Here is a 19,204-nt window from a genome sequence, read left to right as displayed (position 1 = left end):
GCCAAAACAAGGACGTGATATTGACATAAAATGTAACAACAGTTAACTACACGTTCGACATGATATATTAGCTTCAAATTAAATCAGTAAAGCAAAGGCTTTACGGTGGAATGTGACGTCGAACTTTCTTCCTTTGCTTGTATTTTACCATTCGTGTCGTTTCGGTGTGCCGAGCGCACGCTTCGCGGGTAGCGCTCGCTCGTTCACCAGCCGGCTCATTGTCGCTATAAACCAACCGTGACTTTGTTCTCCAATCCGTAACGTCAACACGTGAAACATTCTTACATTTTTCGAATAGTGAAAGAGTGAAAGAAATACGACAATATCAGTGAAATGGCATGCTGATCACCATAATGTTTGATTGTGTTAGTTCACACTGTTGATGCAGGGAACGCTGGTAACATCTCAAACAAGCTTAAGGTGTGTTGGTTTCTTTATTAATTAAGTGAATAATGACATTATGTAAAACGAATTTCACTTATTACAAATAGGTGAATAAAGGTGTGAACTAAGCAGTAAGCATTGTTTTTACGCTGTTAGGTAATAATGGCTAGTTATGTTCCGACCGCGTTAAGTTTCACTTGAAATTTAGATTTTATCATATCATTATAAGCTGATATTGTCATTCTATATCTATTTCAGCCATATAAATTTAGGATATTCCATCCTCAGATGATTTTTTGTTAATTCAATTCTTTAATATTGAACTACAATTATTAATTATATTATAGAAAAAAATAATAACAAGGTACCTAAATAATTAATTCTTTTAAAAGAGGGTAGTCGGATGATCGTCGATAAAAAGTATACCTTAAGTACCTTATGTCAGATGAGATATTAATTAATTTATCATATTTTTGCAAATATTTCCTACCGCTAAAAGCGCATCAAATAGTTTCTGGTCATAATAACATGTTTTTTTCTGTAAACTGAAATCTCATAGACTCAGATAAAGTCGTACTTTAATCTGCCTCCTTAAATCAATCTTCGTTTTATCGTTTAACTTTAACCTATAGGCAACATTGCGGTTCGATATCTATACAAACCTCGCATCTCGATTTTTCCATAGCTTAGACTGAATTAAATTGTTTTTTGGCTTTGAAATATTTTGCCTGAGTGCGCTGGTATGTAAAGATCATTGAAAAACTGTTTTAAATTTTACGGGTAAGTAAACAACCAAAATAAGTTCATTCAGCAATAGGGTATTTTGAATTAGTAATTGACTGTAATCAGAATAAGTATTGTATAATTTTGAAAGTTGCCTGTTAGAGATAACTTTGAGTCATAAGGTCGCCATTTGTACAATCGACTTTGTTATAGTTTTAACATTTTATTTAACCAATAATTGTACTATAAATAGCAAAATTTAATATCTTTATCGGTATACATAGCCGTGTGAACAGAAACTACCACATCTTGCTCGGTAGCTCACTTTCCATCCATTCATGGCATCATCAGCTTTTTCAAACGATTTCTTTCGGCCTTCTTAACACTGTATATCGTGCTTGTTCAGATATTACCAGCTTTCATATTGGTTTCATCTTTCACCCGACTCTCGGCTATAAAAATCTTGTCTAGTTTCATTTACGCAAAAAAGTGAATCAATTAGATAGGTTCCGCTCAACATGAAGGAATTTACCTTTTCCAATAAAGACGATCGAATGTACTTACTACGTATTTACTTTATAACTACCCGCGGTATGAGCTTTTTGTGTTTAATCCACTGCATTTCCTATAAGAATTATTATTTATGGAGTCAACCTAACTTTTACTGAATGTATCTGACCTTAAGTAAGTGGATTACCTAGCCATTGTAGGATTGGATTCTTATGTATCCGAGGAAGGTTAACGACTTCTAGGTAAAGGACGTCTCATCACAAGATAATTGAAGTACCTAACTTATTACTTTCCTGAGTATTATGAAGTAATTTCTAATAATTTAGTATAATCTTAATATGTATAAATTACGTGTCACGTTGTTTGTCCACGATGGACTTTTCCAATTTTAATCAAATTTGCACACCATGTGTAGTTTCATCCAACTTAAAAGATGGGATAGTTTATATTATTTCAATTACGATAAACGACTACACGAGCGGAGCTCGGGCGTGCAGCTAGTTGATATATAAGGACTACAAAATTTAATCAGAAATGTTAATAAAATAAATTTGCCTTAGTTTTAAAGGAAGCTATGAACTTTTACCGGTTAACTAAATAACGGACGTAATTTGATTTCACATATGGAAGGACGACTATATGAAGCAATGCCTTCCTTTATTACGTTTGAGCTAATAATTATTAGGTAATATTATTACATCGAAACATTTGGAAGAGTCTAAATAAATTTAGCTCTAATAATTACTTTTATTGATAATATAATTAGTTAACTATTAAGTCGAATCACCAGGTACCGTTATCTACACTAATAGGTATTATAAAGAGGAAACTTATGTATTTTTGTACGTTTTTACGCAAAATCCACTGGACCGATTTGAACAATGCTTTTACCGTTAGAAAGCTGCAACTTCACAAAGTGATATAGGATATACCTATATGTACCACGGTCGAAGCCGGGGCGAACAGCTAGTTATATGTATATTGCTCTGCTATGAGATCTCTGTTAATTTAGCGCCGTTATTCTGATACTGATTCATAGTCATTTACTTTCAAAAATTGCTTTTCAAATCAATTTTACTGCTCAACTTAACGCTGATTGAAAAATAAACAGTTGATTTTTCATTACTTATAGTGCAGTCCTAAGTTAGTAGTAATAAAATAATTTAATAACGAAAAGAAGACGAGAAAGACGCTAGGACTTATTTTTATGGTTTATTCTCTCTCTTCAGCCTTCTTCCACTCTCTTCCACTACTCCGTCCACTGTTGGACATAGGCCTCTTTTAAGGCACGCCATTCATGGTTTAGTGTGCTTTTAATAGTCAACAATTACTGTTGAAATTGAACGCAAACAAAGCAGTTGCTCAGGTGTTCGGAGATGTGAACCCACGATTACGTAAAGAAGCGTGCGACGTTGTATCGTTCCACCTCTATCATTCCCATTGCATTCCTCTAAAGGACAGACCAATCAGCAATATTTCATTATTCACGAGTTGCGGTACTTGTAAGCCTGGGCGATATAAACCAACGATGGAAATAAAAAAATTAAATTATCTCTATGCAGTTTGCAGTATACCTAACGCAGGTAGCAACTGTGTTGAGAATATAAAGTTTCACTGTTCTCTATTGTATGAAATTTTTGATATGTATAATTAAACACTTATTCAAAACCTCCCCCAACTTACATGAAAAATTTCATTAGGTACCCAATTTTGTGGTGGGATTTATTTAAATTAGTATTGAATATCGATCGATCGATCGTTTCAACGAATGAGTTAGACTTTAAAGCCTCTGGGGATCCAGGTGGCTAAGGGACGTGATCACGTGAACTCGTATCTATGAATAGCATCGCAGGCTCGCGGAGAGCCCGGCTCAGAGGTCGGACGCGGTTAATTGACAGAGAGGCGGCGCGCCCGGTTTGACCGCCGCTTATTTTATGGCATTGCTAACTAAACGCCACGGGCTTTACCCGTTTGCGAATAATTCGTTTATTTGTGTAATATATTAATAACCGTGCAGTTTTTTTATTAGTATGCACAACTTTGGAACTTATTTTCACTACGGACATTATTAATTTAACCAAAAAAAAGTAAGAATCACTCGCCATCGTATAAAATCAATATCCGGATGTTCTTTAAATTGTAAATTAAGGACAAGAGGTAAAAAATACAAATTATCTCTATTATTAAATAAAATACTATTCTTAGAGTGTGAAAGAAGACTAAAATGGAAGTATTCAATATATTGTTAGTGCAAGCAGCAGCAGAAATTTTTGAAGAACTATTTAGGTACTTGTTTTCGCAATCATACAAAAGCCTAAATATTTATCATGTATTGAACTAAAATTTATTTTAATATTAAATGTATTTCGTATTTTATATTAGAAAATATAACTACGCTGTCTGAAACAAAACGTAGCATTTTTTGGTCTAACCGTAATTTGAGTGTATTTAGTTGGTGTCATGCTACCACGGCATTAGCCGGAAATTAGGAATCCTTTCAAAGCATGTCGCCCTGTTTTTGTTTTGTATCCTAGCAGTATTGATCGGGAAAATTCTTTGTATACACACCAACCAACCTTAACTAAAGTGAAGAAAACGTCCCATAGTAATTTATAATAAATGTTCAAGTGCTGAGGTGTGTGGAAAATCTTAATATGTAAGTACTTAAAAAATGTTGTTACTTCTAAGTATTGACGTCACATCTAGGTATAATTAAAATTAGATGCTACGTGCATGTCTTTTAAGAAGGCTGTTTTTAAGAAAGTGAGCGTGTCGTATCGTAAAATTTTTTGAATGTAGGTTTATTTCTGTAATTTGTAACTAAAATAGTACGCAACTACTCTTTTATATATTTTGCAACCTAATATTAAACAAATAGCCAACGCGCCGATCAGGCCATTGCTCTTAGCTTGGATTGGACTGAGAAAAAAAAAACAGGGAACAGTTGTCGGCCGGGTAGAAGGGGATTCACGCCTGAGCGGGCACGTACCACCTGCGTTAGACATTACCGGAGAATAGAGGCACTCTCATCAAAATTTTGAACAGTCTGTCACCAATGTTTCGAAAAATAAACTAGTATTGATTAATTAGTGTTGAAATGTGAAATCATTGACTTAGCTAAATTCATTTCGGCTGTACCCTTTTGCAGATATATCTATGTTGCACATACATTTATATAATATGTAATAAAATATCAAATGTGTTTATGCTAAACTTCTTTTTCGGAGGAGTTTTCATGTGAGTGTCAGGAATTACATTTTAAAATTTAATAAACACTTTAAAATGGTGGGATGGCTGTTGCACACTTTATAATTTACAAAAGACAAATTATTATGCATAGGTTTAATCACGAGTGTAACGTAAAGATATATACAAACAAAAGTTTGTCTGACTATAAAGTAACGATTGAATAAAAAAAAAAACTTAAAACTTTCTCTTTCGAAATTTGAAATGTTTTTGTCTAGCAAATAATATAACGAGGCAAATTAATTCGCCAATATACTCATAACGTATAAGTTCAATTTTTATTTACCGACAGATAATTCAGATTTGAGTAGTTTATGTAAGTTTATTTGCATTGAATGTTTCGAGAGGAGTACTTCCTAACCATAAGATTATAAGAGAATAATATAAATAAGAGAATAAGGAAAAAGCGAGGTAGCAGTTGTACACCTACTTGGATATAGACAAAAAAATGTACATAAATTTGTAAATTTTGTTTGTATTTTGATTAACGAGCACTTGCAATATCTGTAAGCATTTAAAAATCAAGGGATAAGGACCGTAGTGTAACTATTCGCGTTTCTATCCATTTAATTTAGTCATATATTCTTAATTGCTACGTACTATCAAAAAGTAAGTTATATGTTATTTTTGGTTAGTTTATGCAAATATTAGAACCTAAATATTTTTTGATACGAACCTAAATTACCAGACCAGCCTGAGAATCAGTGCTGTATCAAGCTTGTTTCGTATAACAATTAGCTGAGGCTGCTTCCGTAATTATGTTTTTGCGTAATCACCATTTATTAAGCAATAAATACTTTTTCTTTTTTTCTATGAAGCCATATGCCCGAAAAATCTGCAGATTAGATCTTTCTACATTACCATTATTAAGCAAATAAACAATAACTAATCTTAAGATCTATTTATATTTACATGCGAAAAGTCATGTACATTTCATCCATACTTAAATTCCCATACTTAGAAGAAGCACATTTTTTTGCATTGCTTGTCATTTGCGTTATTGGTATCTTGCGAAATAAAAATAAAAATGAAAGAACAAGACAAAAATTATTTGTGGTAAAATCCCTACTTTCTACTAATTTTATAAACTGTCTCTATTCTTCATATCTTAACTACTCAACCAATTTAAATGAAATTTAGTGCAAATATTTATACTTAAAATCTCATGGGAACGGGTACAATGCTAGTAAAACTGACTGTAAATTTTTTCCTTTGAAAGTTGGGCGCGAACGCTAGTGCCAATTAGGAACCTACAACAATTAAATAAAAACTACTTAAGCATAATATTGATCTAGTCTGAAGTAGAAAAATAACATTTTCGAGATTTTATGTTTAAATCAGCGGTCAAATATTTAACAATCGGCAGTATCTAACTCGGTGATTTAAAGTTAGGCAATGTTGAAAATATCACTAGTGGGCAGACCACTCCACAGAATTCCAAGGCCCTATAATAAACTTGTTTTTGGTTTGACTAGAGGTCCTTAAAATACTTACTATTCCATTGTCTACCAGAGAGCGAGAATAATTAACAATTTAATGCTAAGATCTGATTTGTATTATGCAGATTGTAGCTTTGACCTATATAGGTCAAAGCTAATAGTGATTGAAGTCTTAAGCCCGGTTCCCGTTAGGCAAAATCAAGCGTTTTGTGTCAAGTGCAGCTTCGTGTCTTATCTATCAACAACTTTCTCGGACGCATTTCGTCATATTATTTAACAGAACACTCAATCATTTTAATAAGAAGCTAAATTAACCTGTCCAGAGATTACAATCTCCAACGAAATGTAGTAAGTACTTATAAAGTTAGCTGACAGTTAAATATCGTTAAAATATTGCGTAGCTAAGGATTGCCAAAAAAGATAAAGATCATTTCACATATCTCGGTAGATTAGATACTTCATACATCTAGGTGATTTAAGATAATAAGTGTTTGTGGGCGATATCTATTATTCAAGTTACTGCTATGGCCTTAATATTTTTAAACAAAATGGTTAGACACTATTCTAATTTTTTTATGTAATGCGTAAAAAACAACAAGTTACCTTAGACAAATAAACCATCACGAAATTAAAAGAATATTTCAAATACGAAATATCCTCTATCAACAAACACATGTGAATAATTGGATATTTATTTCAATCCAATCCATTTGTTAGAAAGCAAATTGAAGCCTTCTTTACTGTATAATAATGAATATCAATAGACACTATAAATACTTCGCAATGTGTCAATGGATGCAAGAAACATTAGTACAGAAACGAGCTGTTGCCGGGAGGCTGTGCAGACGCAGTGCGAGGTCATTGCACTGCTCCACAGAGGAGCTGCACTCTTGCCCTCTCTCCTCCCTCACGTCAACTTCGTGACCTCATGTTTTACTCTTTAAGAATAAGTAGGTATCTATTTTCATCTGTGAATTGCATGTGCAATAGATGTGTGCCTTCTTTATTCAGAAAATATAACCAACAAACTATTGTCCATTTACTAAAATTGAGATGTGTAGAAACAGAGTAAAACAATCGTCTTCGAATACAACGAACTCTGGATGAACTAGAGCATTGAAGTAAAATTTATTACACATTTTACGCCTTTTTAGGGTATAATTCATTTCATTTTTATTCTCATATCGCAATGTGACATAACTAGTCTTGTACTATATATAAAATGGAGTTGAGTTATATTAAAATAGATGCCCAAGTCATATTATTATTTTATGAAAAGTTATATAGGAGCAACTCACAACTCTTTTATTAAAAATTGCACTTAAATAAACAACAATCTTTTAGGTTGTTGTGTTGAAGTGAAAATAATTTAATAAACGCAGTAATAAGAAAAATTATATTGAATATTTCCAGAAGAAAAATCATATTGTCGGATAATCTCAACGCCTTTTGCTATTGCTATTCTTAAAAACTTGTTTAAAGGGACGAGAAGAAATGAACCGTTGAATGACACCCACCTAACCATGCGCTTATCCTTATGTAATGTGGCTTAATAGGGCACTCTTCCGCAATCGCTTCGTAAATAACGCAATAGAAAACGGTTTATAGAGGACGAGATGAATTAAACATTTGATAATGCATTAAATCAAACATTTTATTTAGGTACTGTAGGTTTAGGTAGGTGAAAAGAATATATTGAAAAAAAATTACTTAACATACCAATATGCCATATACCTGCTTTATCTTATTCGTTGTGTTCTTCTCCAAACTTCAGGATTTTCTCCTCAGGCTAAAAAATGAAACGTAACAAAACCACCATAGTGCGATTCTCTGATTTACAGGATTTATATCTTGTGTAATTATTATCTTGTGCATATGTATATACGAATAATATCTATTAGCTTTTGCTCGCGTAGAGTTTGGTCTGCCACATTAAGTTACGTGATTTTTTTTAAATACTTATATTTTTTTAATGTTACTTCACATCGTACATAATCCCTCCCCCGGGACCGCGACCGCCGTTAGGCGCTCCGTTCAAGTAACATCATCTTCATTAAATACTTAATGCGAGAAATGTATTCATTTTCATAAGACTTTGATAATCCTATTTTCCATCGTATCCTACTATCCTACTTCCTGTTCTATTAATACTATTAATGCGAAAGTTTGTGAGGATGGATGTATGTGTATGTATAAGTTTGTTACTCTTTCACGCAAAAACTACTGAATCGATTGCAATGAAATTTGGTACGTAGACAGTTGGACAACTGGAATAACATATAGACAACTTTTTACCGATATTCCTACGAGATACTGACTCACGCGGGTGAAACCGCAGGGCGCAGCTTGTAAAATAGTGCCCAATTTAATTCAATTTATAGTTCACAATTTTGATCGTATTGGCTTGCATATATATGCTGTCGCGGACTTTTATTTAGATCTACTTAAGACAAACAATTCTGCGATAGATTATCTTTATGTAATTCCATTGGTTTAGGCAGCGCACGCCAAGATAGCTCTCAGATGGAAGATTTTTTTCCGACTTAATTGACACGTATCGTTATATTACGACAAAAATAACATAAAATCATTGTAAATTGTAGCCTATGTGCTATTCTGATGAATAACCTGTATTACTGTAAAGTGTAATCCAAATCCGAGCAGTAGTTTTAACGTTTATCCTGATTCTTATTTGGATAAAATACAAGAAATATATTATAATATGTATTTTATATCACTAAGTTGTTGGTGTGGATGAAAAGTGAACATCTATTAACTTAAATTAATTTAATTCGATTGTATCAATCCCAGCACGTACATGGCTTCTTATTTAAGGTTAATTCCGGATAAAATACCGTTTAGTGGTCTTGTATAACACAATAGAATGTGGTGATTAGAGTAGAGTATTCTATTTCATTCCATCAAATCGATTAACTAGTTTACGGAGTCTAACTAGTTTTTGATTAGGAATAAGATAGTATTAATATTTACCTTTTAAAGTCACAGTTGAGCGAGTAGGACTTGCGCCCTGATTGCTACATACCGTTACATTATATTGCCGCAGAACTTAATAAGTGACTAAGAGTTTTCAGGATTTGCTGTGTTTGCGTTTGTATGTTGAATTCCCTTAGTGATGTTTTTAAAACGATAAATTTTATATCCATGTAGTTATTGAACTTATGCTTTTATATACCGAGTTGCCGCTCGTCGCGACTCCCTTCGGGGTGACCCGGGATTAAAACAAAATATAGCCCATGACGAACATGACGCGAGTTTTGTTTGGTAAAAGAATTTTAAAATTGGATCCCGTCGCAAATCACAAACTTTACCAATTTATAATATAATTCCAGCTACTTTAGATATATTACAAGATACAAGATTTTCATAGCAAATTATTAGCAGAGCACGCCTTTTACAAAAGTTTTGTTATGTAGTTTATAAGAATTAACAATTACAGAAAAGCGTAAATTGAAATTGTAAGTGTTGTTATGGTGTTGATATAAAATATGAAAATCGGTTTTCAGTGTGGCCATGTACGCGACGTCGATGGCGTCGACGCCGACTTCAGGGTCCCGGGGCGACCTCACCGGCGCAGTGGAGAGACGCATACGGGTGATACGACTGCTGCGACCGCGCAGAGCAGCACCGGCCTTCGGCTTCTCCTTGAGAGGCGGCAAGGAATACGCCACGGGCTTCTTCGTATCCAAAGTTGAGCACAATTCTGAAGCCCACCTTCAAGGATTGAAGGTAATGATAATACTCTTTTACTTGTTTTGCTTATCGAAGAAAAAAGAAGTGTTTTTTTCTATTTACTACAGCCTAATTGGTTAATTTACCGTGCTAAAGCTTAAATCATAAGTAGACTATTAAGTATATATATTAATATATGTATGCACTATAGATGTAACTATGTAAGATAGACCGAGTATGCCGGCATTAGCTTTTTTTTCACATAGGTATTGTATATTATAATGTCGCTGACAACCAGCGTTATGTTAAAGAGCAAATTAATTAATTAAATAGCTCAATTGATAAAAAGAGCTAGGTTCTTAATTAAACGATTGATTCTAATTGCGACGTGTTTTATATTATGTATGGCAATAAAGTAATCTCTTTTTGTTTCGCTTAACCATTGAAAAGTAACCAGAGCGATACTATGCCGCAATTACTGAATTTAGTGGCAATGAAATTCTTAGTGATGTTATGCAATTGCTTACTCAATGGTTCCCTAGCCCAAGTTTTGTCACATTGTGTTAGGTACATTGTTGCTACTGAGTTTGTTTTTATTGTGCGTATACGAACAATTATTGCGTTATCGTATTGTTTGAATTATTCTTGACATCTGAATTATCTTTGTGACTGATTTGCTTAAACCAGGGTAGTTTTAATTTTCTTGCTCAGTATAAAAAAGTTATATTGGAAAACTTGCGTTTATAAAGTATAAGGAGTCCAAAGTCTAGCAATGCAGCTTAACCTACTTACTACTTATACACCTCGCATTCAAAGTATCACGATTTCCAACCATTCCTATAATATTAACATATTCACGTCATGTATCTATATGGACAGTTATTATTATATATTACTTACATATATCCAATAGTGGTGTAGTCCAAATTTACTTCAGTGCGAGGTTGAGTTGGCGTAAGACGATTATCATTATTTGTGGCGTTCATGTAACTTGTTGCTGTTTGAAAGGTAACAGCTATTAAAGAACGTTTTATTATAGCGAACATTTGGGTCATTTTTTTTGCGCCTAGATTATTCAGAGGCGTTAATTGTATCTCTGTTCTTCCAATGATCTAATAAGGTATGAGAGAATTAAGTAATCGGTGATAATAACATAATCAAATCAACTCACAACACTCCATGGTGCACTAAACTATACCATCATATAATTTAAGTATTTGTAAGTTAATTGATGGAATAAAAATATATCTTACTACATGAATGATTTGTTATCGTAACATAAACACGATTAAAAAATAAGAATAAAACCTTGATACGCACTCTAAAAATATTCCCATAAATATATTGTTATATTGCTTTATTTATTCGTCCCTCACTTCCAACTTAAAATACACGTTGGGCATTTGATCTCAAACAAAATCTTTTTCGCACGATTACTTCCTTCACAAAGAAGTTATGACATTTCACAAGTTCTTAATATTCTTTATTAGTAGAGAAACACAATGAGGTGTTTGAGACATACGAAATCTTGGGAAGTTTAATTTTCTTAAGCTTAGCTAACAGTGCATTTAATGTAGTGCCGACATGTCGGACAACTACCTACTTCCTCTGTAATGTATGCCGAGTGCATTTAATATTTGTAATTAACTTCATTGAGGAAGTAAAATAAGCAAAATTGTATTACATACATCTTGTAGCTATTAAGACTTCATACAAGGAACAGGAGATGTTAAATGGAGCAACTTTGTTATTACACGGCTATGACAATTAAGAAATATTTTGTTTTCTCAGCTTAGTATGTGTGTTACACAATTGGCTATGAATCGAACAATATCAACTACTTTCTACGTTTAGGAAACTTTATTGCAAGAACATTGCGCAACGCTCGTTAATATAGAAAAAATAGTGTCAAATAGCTATCTTTCGAAAACAGAAAATTATTCTCATTTATTTCGCTTATACTAAAATTATTATATATATTAGTTATTTTTCTTCACTGTAACTGAAAATAATTACGAATTGATATAGATATAGAATTATTTATTATATCATGTTGTATATTCATTTCGCAATTGTTAAATTTGCAAATATACAGGACTAATCATTATTTACTTCCTACACATTTTTCATTATGATTAATTATGTATATCTGTTATAAATGATATTTAAGTTATATCTAAAGAGAAAGCAATTCGCATCAATAAAACATTATACATACCTATTATAAACTCGCAAAAGTTCGTCTTACATGAGTTGGCCAACATTAATTATTTTTACTAATAGGATTAAATACGTTTTAGGTCTGTAACTTGTCAATTGGCATGACTAACTGGAAGTCGGATTACTACTTTCGAAGAAATTTTAAGATTGATAAAGTAATACAATATATGGAGTGAATGTACACAGGTGTAATATTACTTTTAGTTTATAATTATATTTGGATATAATAAGATAACATATTCTGACAGTTATCAATTTTCAAATTCATCTTCCCTTCAAGATCCTAGCGACATGCTCGATATGTAATTGATATTTATTACTGTTTACATAAAATTCATATTTAGTTTGTTCTATAACTTATTATCTACATTTATTTGAGTCTTATTATTTCAAGTATCAGTAGTAGGTATAAGGTAGTATAGACAGTGTTGTATAGCTATTACTGCACCTTCAGTTTTGTTCCTTTTAAATATAAACCAGTTTTGAAACGCATCTCCATTCTCGACAAGTGACGAGCAAGATCGGTTGTTTCATAAACCATATAATATAAATTGAACTTGACCTGTCGCTTGATGTTATAGTGACCATGCAAGATTTTAATGGAACTAATGCTTCGAATATTTGCAAACGAAATGTATCTATACTAAATTTCATGATTCTTATATCAATTTCTCGCTTTAACCATATTAAAAAAATAATGCATAAAAATAAAATGATATATACATCACCAGATGTTTATGAATCATAGTATCTGTAAATAAATGTTTTCAGTTGTGTGTCACTTATGTATACAGGTGGTAAATGGTAAAACTATATTCTGAAGCTTCAAAAGTGCTTCTAGAAGAAGCCTAATTTAAATAATAAATGTTAGTGATCTGTTTATTTATTAATCTGATTTTGATTTCTAATTTAATCTAACCAATGAAATCACTACATAGTATAAATCAAAGTGGCTTTCTCTTTCCCTATGTCCCTATGTATGCTTAAATCTTTAAAACTACGCAACAGATTTTGATGCAATTTTTTAATTGGTAGAGTGATACAAGATGAAGGTTTATATGTATAACATCTATGAAACGATTCCGAATTTAACACGTGCGAAGCCGCGGTCAAAAGTTAGTCAAAATATTACGGTATTTTTATGCATCCGCACTTTAAAATTCAGTGAGTTTTTAAATGGTTATAAGGAAGAGTTTTTAAAAAAACGAAAATGTTTACACCATGAACCTCGAAATGTACATAATATATTATGCGTACCTAATATATTACGCCCACATCAGTATAAAAGCGGAATTTATTTTCTCTTCATAATAAGTCTGTAATTTTATCAGATATAGGTACAGGTATATAATATCTGTGACTAACCTAGTTTGGCTACTTAGTCGAGAGAGCATAAGCACTATGCTAATTATGCCTCATTTTAAAGTCTTTGCTTCTACGAGAGGAATTCCTATTTTTCCATGGAAAATCTTATTAAATAATTTAAATTATTGTTAATATCAGAAAATAATTTTGACTATAAAATGGACTATATTATAGAAAAGACACTATATTCTTTTATAGCAATCATGAGTAAAATCTACTTATATTCATAAGAATTTTGGTTTTCCATTTAAAATACAGCACACCGCCGCGCCATATAGTCTGGCAATTTACCACATATTTTTAAGTCGTTTAAGTTGGATACAAATTATAAATCGTGGGTTCTTTACATATTAATAATGATACGTACATTATACCAATTGTTATAGGTATATCATAATCATATCAATTAAAATATTTAACCACAATTTTAATCTAGAATATTAAACTCAACTAGGTTGCTTCCCACTAATAATAAACAAATATTAGCATTTATTCCAAAATAATTTGATTAAAAAACAAAACTAATAATCGCTTACAATTTTACCTATGTAATTTTAGTAGTTCATTTCACTGAAATGTTTATGAGTTACTTAGTATATTAAATATTATAATTTAGTTGGTTAGTTTTGTTTTAAAGGGTCCTAATATAATCTTGTTGGTCTTAATATTATCGAACCCTAAAAAGACGAGGTTGTACGAAAGTCTGAACGAAAGTTGTCCGTTATCTAGGCCATGAGCGAGCCGTCCGGCTTCTTGGTGTACGTCCAAGAACGTAAAGAAAGTGATTTCGTCATCTCGAGACGTGGCTGATATGAGCGTCGCGTGTGTGTGACGTCACTCATTGATGAGCTATGTTGCGTTTTATAACTTTCAGTTGAACACGAATTTCATTATTGTACTTACGTACTAGTTGTTTAATAGACCTAACATATCATAAAGATAGCATTCGAATTACGCGTTATCGTTCACATGATGGTTTTGTCTGTTGGTATTTTATTCATATTTGTGAATAATATTATTACATTAACTACTTAATTTTATAACTATTATATACTCTGCTAAATAAGAAGTTTAGGAAATTTATTTTTAGAAAACCAAATGGCATACAGACAAACACACACCCACCCTATAAAATTTTTTGAAATAATGCACTTCTGGTTCATTTACAAGATTTACGTTAAATTTTAGGATATCTTCCAGGTAAATCCATATGACAATAGATATATTGATCGTGTAAATCGTTATTGTAAGGCAAGTGCCACTTCAAACTTCTCAATAAAATTTAATTAATTCCAGGTTGGTGACCAGCTGGTAACCGTGAATGGGTACCGCGTGGACGACGCTGTGCATGCCGAGCTGGTCCATTACATCACATCGCAGTCCAGGCTCAAGATCAAAGTTAGACGTGAGTTAGATTACAATATCCGTTACAATAACTCACGACTAGCCATTAGGTAAGGTCGCATACGTAAAGAAATGAACGTTGATTCAATGGAATTATTTTCAAATTTTCAGTTGGAATATCGGTTTCATGCAAGTATTTTATAGGTTCAATTGAAGCTTGTTATTTTGCTCTAGTCACGGAATTAAAATGCATTTCACAATTCTATTGGTCCGTTTTTCTTACAAGAATGACCTTGCTTCTATCGTTGCAGGTGTCGGTAAGAAATATCGATGGGACCTTATAAAGATTTATCTACCAACACTTGCGTACGTTACTAACTGTGTAAAAGTTCAAAATTGTATAGAATAAGAATTGATGTTACTTATCCAGCTTTTTATGCGAAAAAACCTATGTCGCAAAAACATATTATTTTTTATTCGCATAACTTTGAAATAATGCGTAAGACTTTTTATATAGCCTGATCTTACATTACATTACATAATGCTCGTGTGTCCGTTATTTCTGTCAGCAAGCACATTCATCTTGTATACGATAATTTGCAGTATGGATAGGCATTTGATAAGCGTGAAATATATCATTGTATATATATGTACGAGTATATCAGTCGTGTCATATTCCTTATAGTGTTTTCTACCAACTAGAAGTATATTGAATTGAAATAAAACAGTGATTGCAAAATGGAAATAGATCTTATTAAGGCCACTGTTGAAGGCTTTCTCTTTGGTATTTTAAATGATTGTGCGGAATACCACATCGTTTACTCTAGCGAAGTAATGCTTATATTAGTGAAAATTATTGATGTAATTATCGAAATAATCATTCATATTTTTGTCTTGTTTTAGATGTAGGAATGCTGCCTATAAGGGAGTAAGTATTCATGTATACTACTTATTATTTAGTATTTCCTAAATGAATGGGACAGAATTAAAGTGATTTTTTCAATTTTCCAGAAAAGAATACGAGCCTCTTTCATGGCAATTTGTATCAGAGCGTTCTTCATTGGCATCAGAAGTGTCTTCCTCGCCTACCCTTTGCCACAATACGGATCATATGCCAGATTTAAGGCTTTCTATCTTAGTACCTCCAAGAGCTAAGCTTGGTTGCGGGTAAGCGAAAGAATAATCAAATAACTTTTGTATACTTACAATAAATAAAAGAGGGTGACAGAGGGAACCGTCAGAATATTTTTTTTTTCACTTACACATTGACAAAACCAAAAAATATGTATTATAGACGAGTCACTATGCGCATACAAGCAATGTTTAGACACTTTAAAATATGTTTTTTTAGAAATTAAAGACTTTTTAACGGATTTGAAACGCGTATATCCATTATATTGTCTCCCCGTGACCACGCTCGCTGTAAAGTGTTTGGAACGTCGGGTTTATAATATAATGAATAAATCGCGTTTAAAATCCGTTAAAAAGTCTTTAATTTCTAAATGTATAATACTCGCGTAGAGTCAAACACAAGAAAATAATATGTTTTTTTTTATTATTTCGATGCAGTTTTTTTGTTGTTTTTGAACATTATATTTGTTACATGTAAACCGATACGATACGAACGGTAGAAACCTTAAAAAGTGCATTTATAGCAATACGAGTATGTAGTTCAGTACTACTATACATAGAGTGTCTAATTAAATAATATTTGAGGAGTAACTTTCAAACTGTTCAGTTTGAAAGGTTACCCGTTATCTAGGTTAAAAAAAGAAAAATCGAAATTTCAATCGATATGGAGACAAATTTGAGGAACGCATTAATAAGGATTACCCAAACACTAAATGTCATGTCTGCATTTTTTTGATATTTTAATTGGACCACATGAGATATAAAAAATAAAAATTTAATAATCTCATCGTTTATACTATAAAAGTTATTAAATTACACACAAATATATTTATGAACACAGAGTCTATAATATAAGCCTGTTAATTAAACAGGACACCAACAAAAAAATAGGATTCGGGAGGCAGTCATATACAACACGTTTATTTTATTGTTCCAGGATATGCAAAGGCCCAGAATGGAAGCCCGGTATTTTTGTGCAATTTGTTCGCGAAGGCGGTATCGCTAAAGAAGCTGGCTTACGGCCCGGCGACCAAATATTATCCTGCAATGGTCTAAATTTCTCTAACATATCATTTAATGAGGTATGTATTCAAACTTTTACACATGTTTAGTATAAAATATCATATCTTCATTTATATACCTGTAAGTTCCTCCATAATCCTTGAGAGTGCCGTTAATATTGTTTTAGTACGTCATGCTAATGCAATTATCAATCATCGTAGATTGTTACATTATTGAACTTATAGTTGAAAATCAGACGATCTGCTTGAAAGACGGAAAGAAAAGGTCACAATAGTTCAACTACTAAAATATTATCTTAAGTAAAACCTTCCATTAATTTTTGATCTTCCTTCTATGTAAAATATCAAATACAAATTGATTTAATATATCACACAGGCCGTATCAGCCATGAAAGTGTGCGGTCGCCTGGAACTAATAGTACGAGAGGGCGCGGGTGCAGAGCTGGTGTCTCCAGAAAGTTCTGGTTACAACAGCTCCGCGTCGTCTGCCGCGGGAGAGAGGAGTCCCGCCTCAGTGGCACCCGTCGTGCCTCTCGCTCCCCCCGCCGCGCTACGAAGGAGGCTCGCGAGTGTCGCGGAGGAAGCTGCAGATAGAGCAGATAGGTTCGTATCGCGTACCTCCAAATAAATACTCGTGTATATTTTACTGCTTTTTAAATATGTTAAATATACGTATCAAAAATGTTGTTTCTATAGTAAGCAGTAACTTTAAAGTATTGATACCAATCACATGTGAAACTAATTTTAATATCAGAACTGCAACGTTCTTTTTTCGAAGGCACAAAGGCTTAGCAAGAACACCAAGCTTAAATCTCATATCCTACAGAATATACAAGCAGCCCTCAAACTTCCTTCACAATTCAATCAACTTTCATTACAACTTTTTATTTGTAATTAAAAATGTACGGAAAGTAATTGGGACGCTTTAATCACGTTAAAATATTTTCAAATTCTAAACTCGTGTGATGAGAATTTCATCGCGAACAAAATCTCAATGTATATATAAACATCTCAAACTATTACAAATAATTAATCATGAGAATCATCATATTATTTTGTCAATAAACGTTGTATTGTATTCTCATCTCTGCATTATCATATTTTAACTTGCACTTCAAGGTGGGTCACATCAAAGAAGATAATTATTATTAAAAATAAAGGGTTTAATACTGGGATATAAGGTTGTGGTGCATTTGTTGAACGAAATTCACACATTCATAAAACAGTCACTTGTGTATTATTAAATATACAATCAAAGCAGAACATAAAAACTTAAAAATAACTTTTATCGCTATAATCATTTGTGTCAATGTTTATACTGTTATTTTAGACTAACAATGAATAGAATGAAAAGGAGAACATGGGACAGCTTGGATTTCGAATGGAAAAATGGCGACATACATAATTTTGATGCTCCCTCAGACATAGAACCTGATTACGACAGTCCTAGTATACCAAATAATCCTCACACCTATGAAAATAAGACCCATATGATTAATAACAAAGTAAAAAATGATTACGAACCATCCAAAAATACGACTCAATTAAATAGAACAATAATAAATTTGACTGAAGACGGGGCTACTATACAGTGTAGCTACGATAACAGTTCATCGAAGAAACCCTCATTCACCACGAGTCAGACGAATAGAGAAAACGAAAAGAAGACAATAGTTGTAGAAGTACACCACAATATGAATTCCGCACAGAGTGGGAAAGCACATTGTAATTATCCAGCACCGCCTAAGTATGATATGAATTTGGATACAACTAGTATATCAAGTTCTGCTACGTTATCGAGTGCCATTGTAGAGGAGATACAACGAAGGAAATTGGTAAGTTTAAATTTTTTTGTTTTTTTAGTAATTATTCAGAGTTATATGAGTCATCGAAAATTCACTTAAAGGGTGTATGTTAATCATCTCAATCTGTTGTGGTAGTAGTATGCATACTTGTACAATTCAGTTTATTGGGTTTAAAGTCTAGTTAGCTCCAATAAATAGAGAAAATTGCACAGTTTTAATTAAGGTATTTTCCGGTATCTACGTATACATAAGTGCTCAAAAAACCTATAAAATATAAATTAATAAAAAAGTAAGTACTTACTACACAGTACTCACTAATGTATTA

General features: G+C 32.5%; 1 protein-coding gene across 4 annotated transcripts in view; it reads left to right on the top strand.

Moving 5' to 3' along the window:
* The first annotated feature begins 128 nt into the window (after nt 1–128).
* Nucleotides 129–19,204, top strand: part of LOC119833630 (ribonuclease 3) — a 29,982-nt gene continuing 10,906 nt past the window's right edge. For 3 of the 4 annotated variants that reach the window (XR_005287966.1, XM_038357725.1, XM_038357723.1), the window contains exons 1-8: nt 129–420; nt 9,827–10,049; nt 14,874–14,982; nt 15,825–15,849; nt 15,933–16,088; nt 16,990–17,134; nt 17,451–17,677; nt 18,405–18,909. Coding sequence is in view for 3 of the 4 variants with exons in the window: in XM_038357725.1 (XP_038213653.1) it covers nt 383–420; nt 9,827–10,049; nt 14,874–14,982; nt 15,825–15,849; nt 15,933–16,088; nt 16,990–17,134; nt 17,451–17,677; nt 18,405–18,909 (1,428 nt within the window). In the remaining variant the exon portion in view is untranslated. Of the gene's footprint in view, nt 421–9,819; nt 10,050–14,873; nt 14,983–15,824; nt 15,850–15,932; nt 16,089–16,989; nt 17,135–17,450; nt 17,678–18,404; nt 18,910–19,204 lie in introns of all 4 variants that reach the window. The other variant, XM_038357724.1, reaches the window with a different exon arrangement.

Source organism: Zerene cesonia, chromosome 17 (assembly GCF_012273895.1).
Source record: "Zerene cesonia ecotype Mississippi chromosome 17, Zerene_cesonia_1.1, whole genome shotgun sequence".
In the NCBI taxonomy this organism is placed as follows: Eukaryota; Metazoa; Arthropoda; class Insecta; order Lepidoptera; family Pieridae; genus Zerene; species Zerene cesonia.
This window is presented reverse-complemented; position numbering and strand designations above follow the sequence as displayed.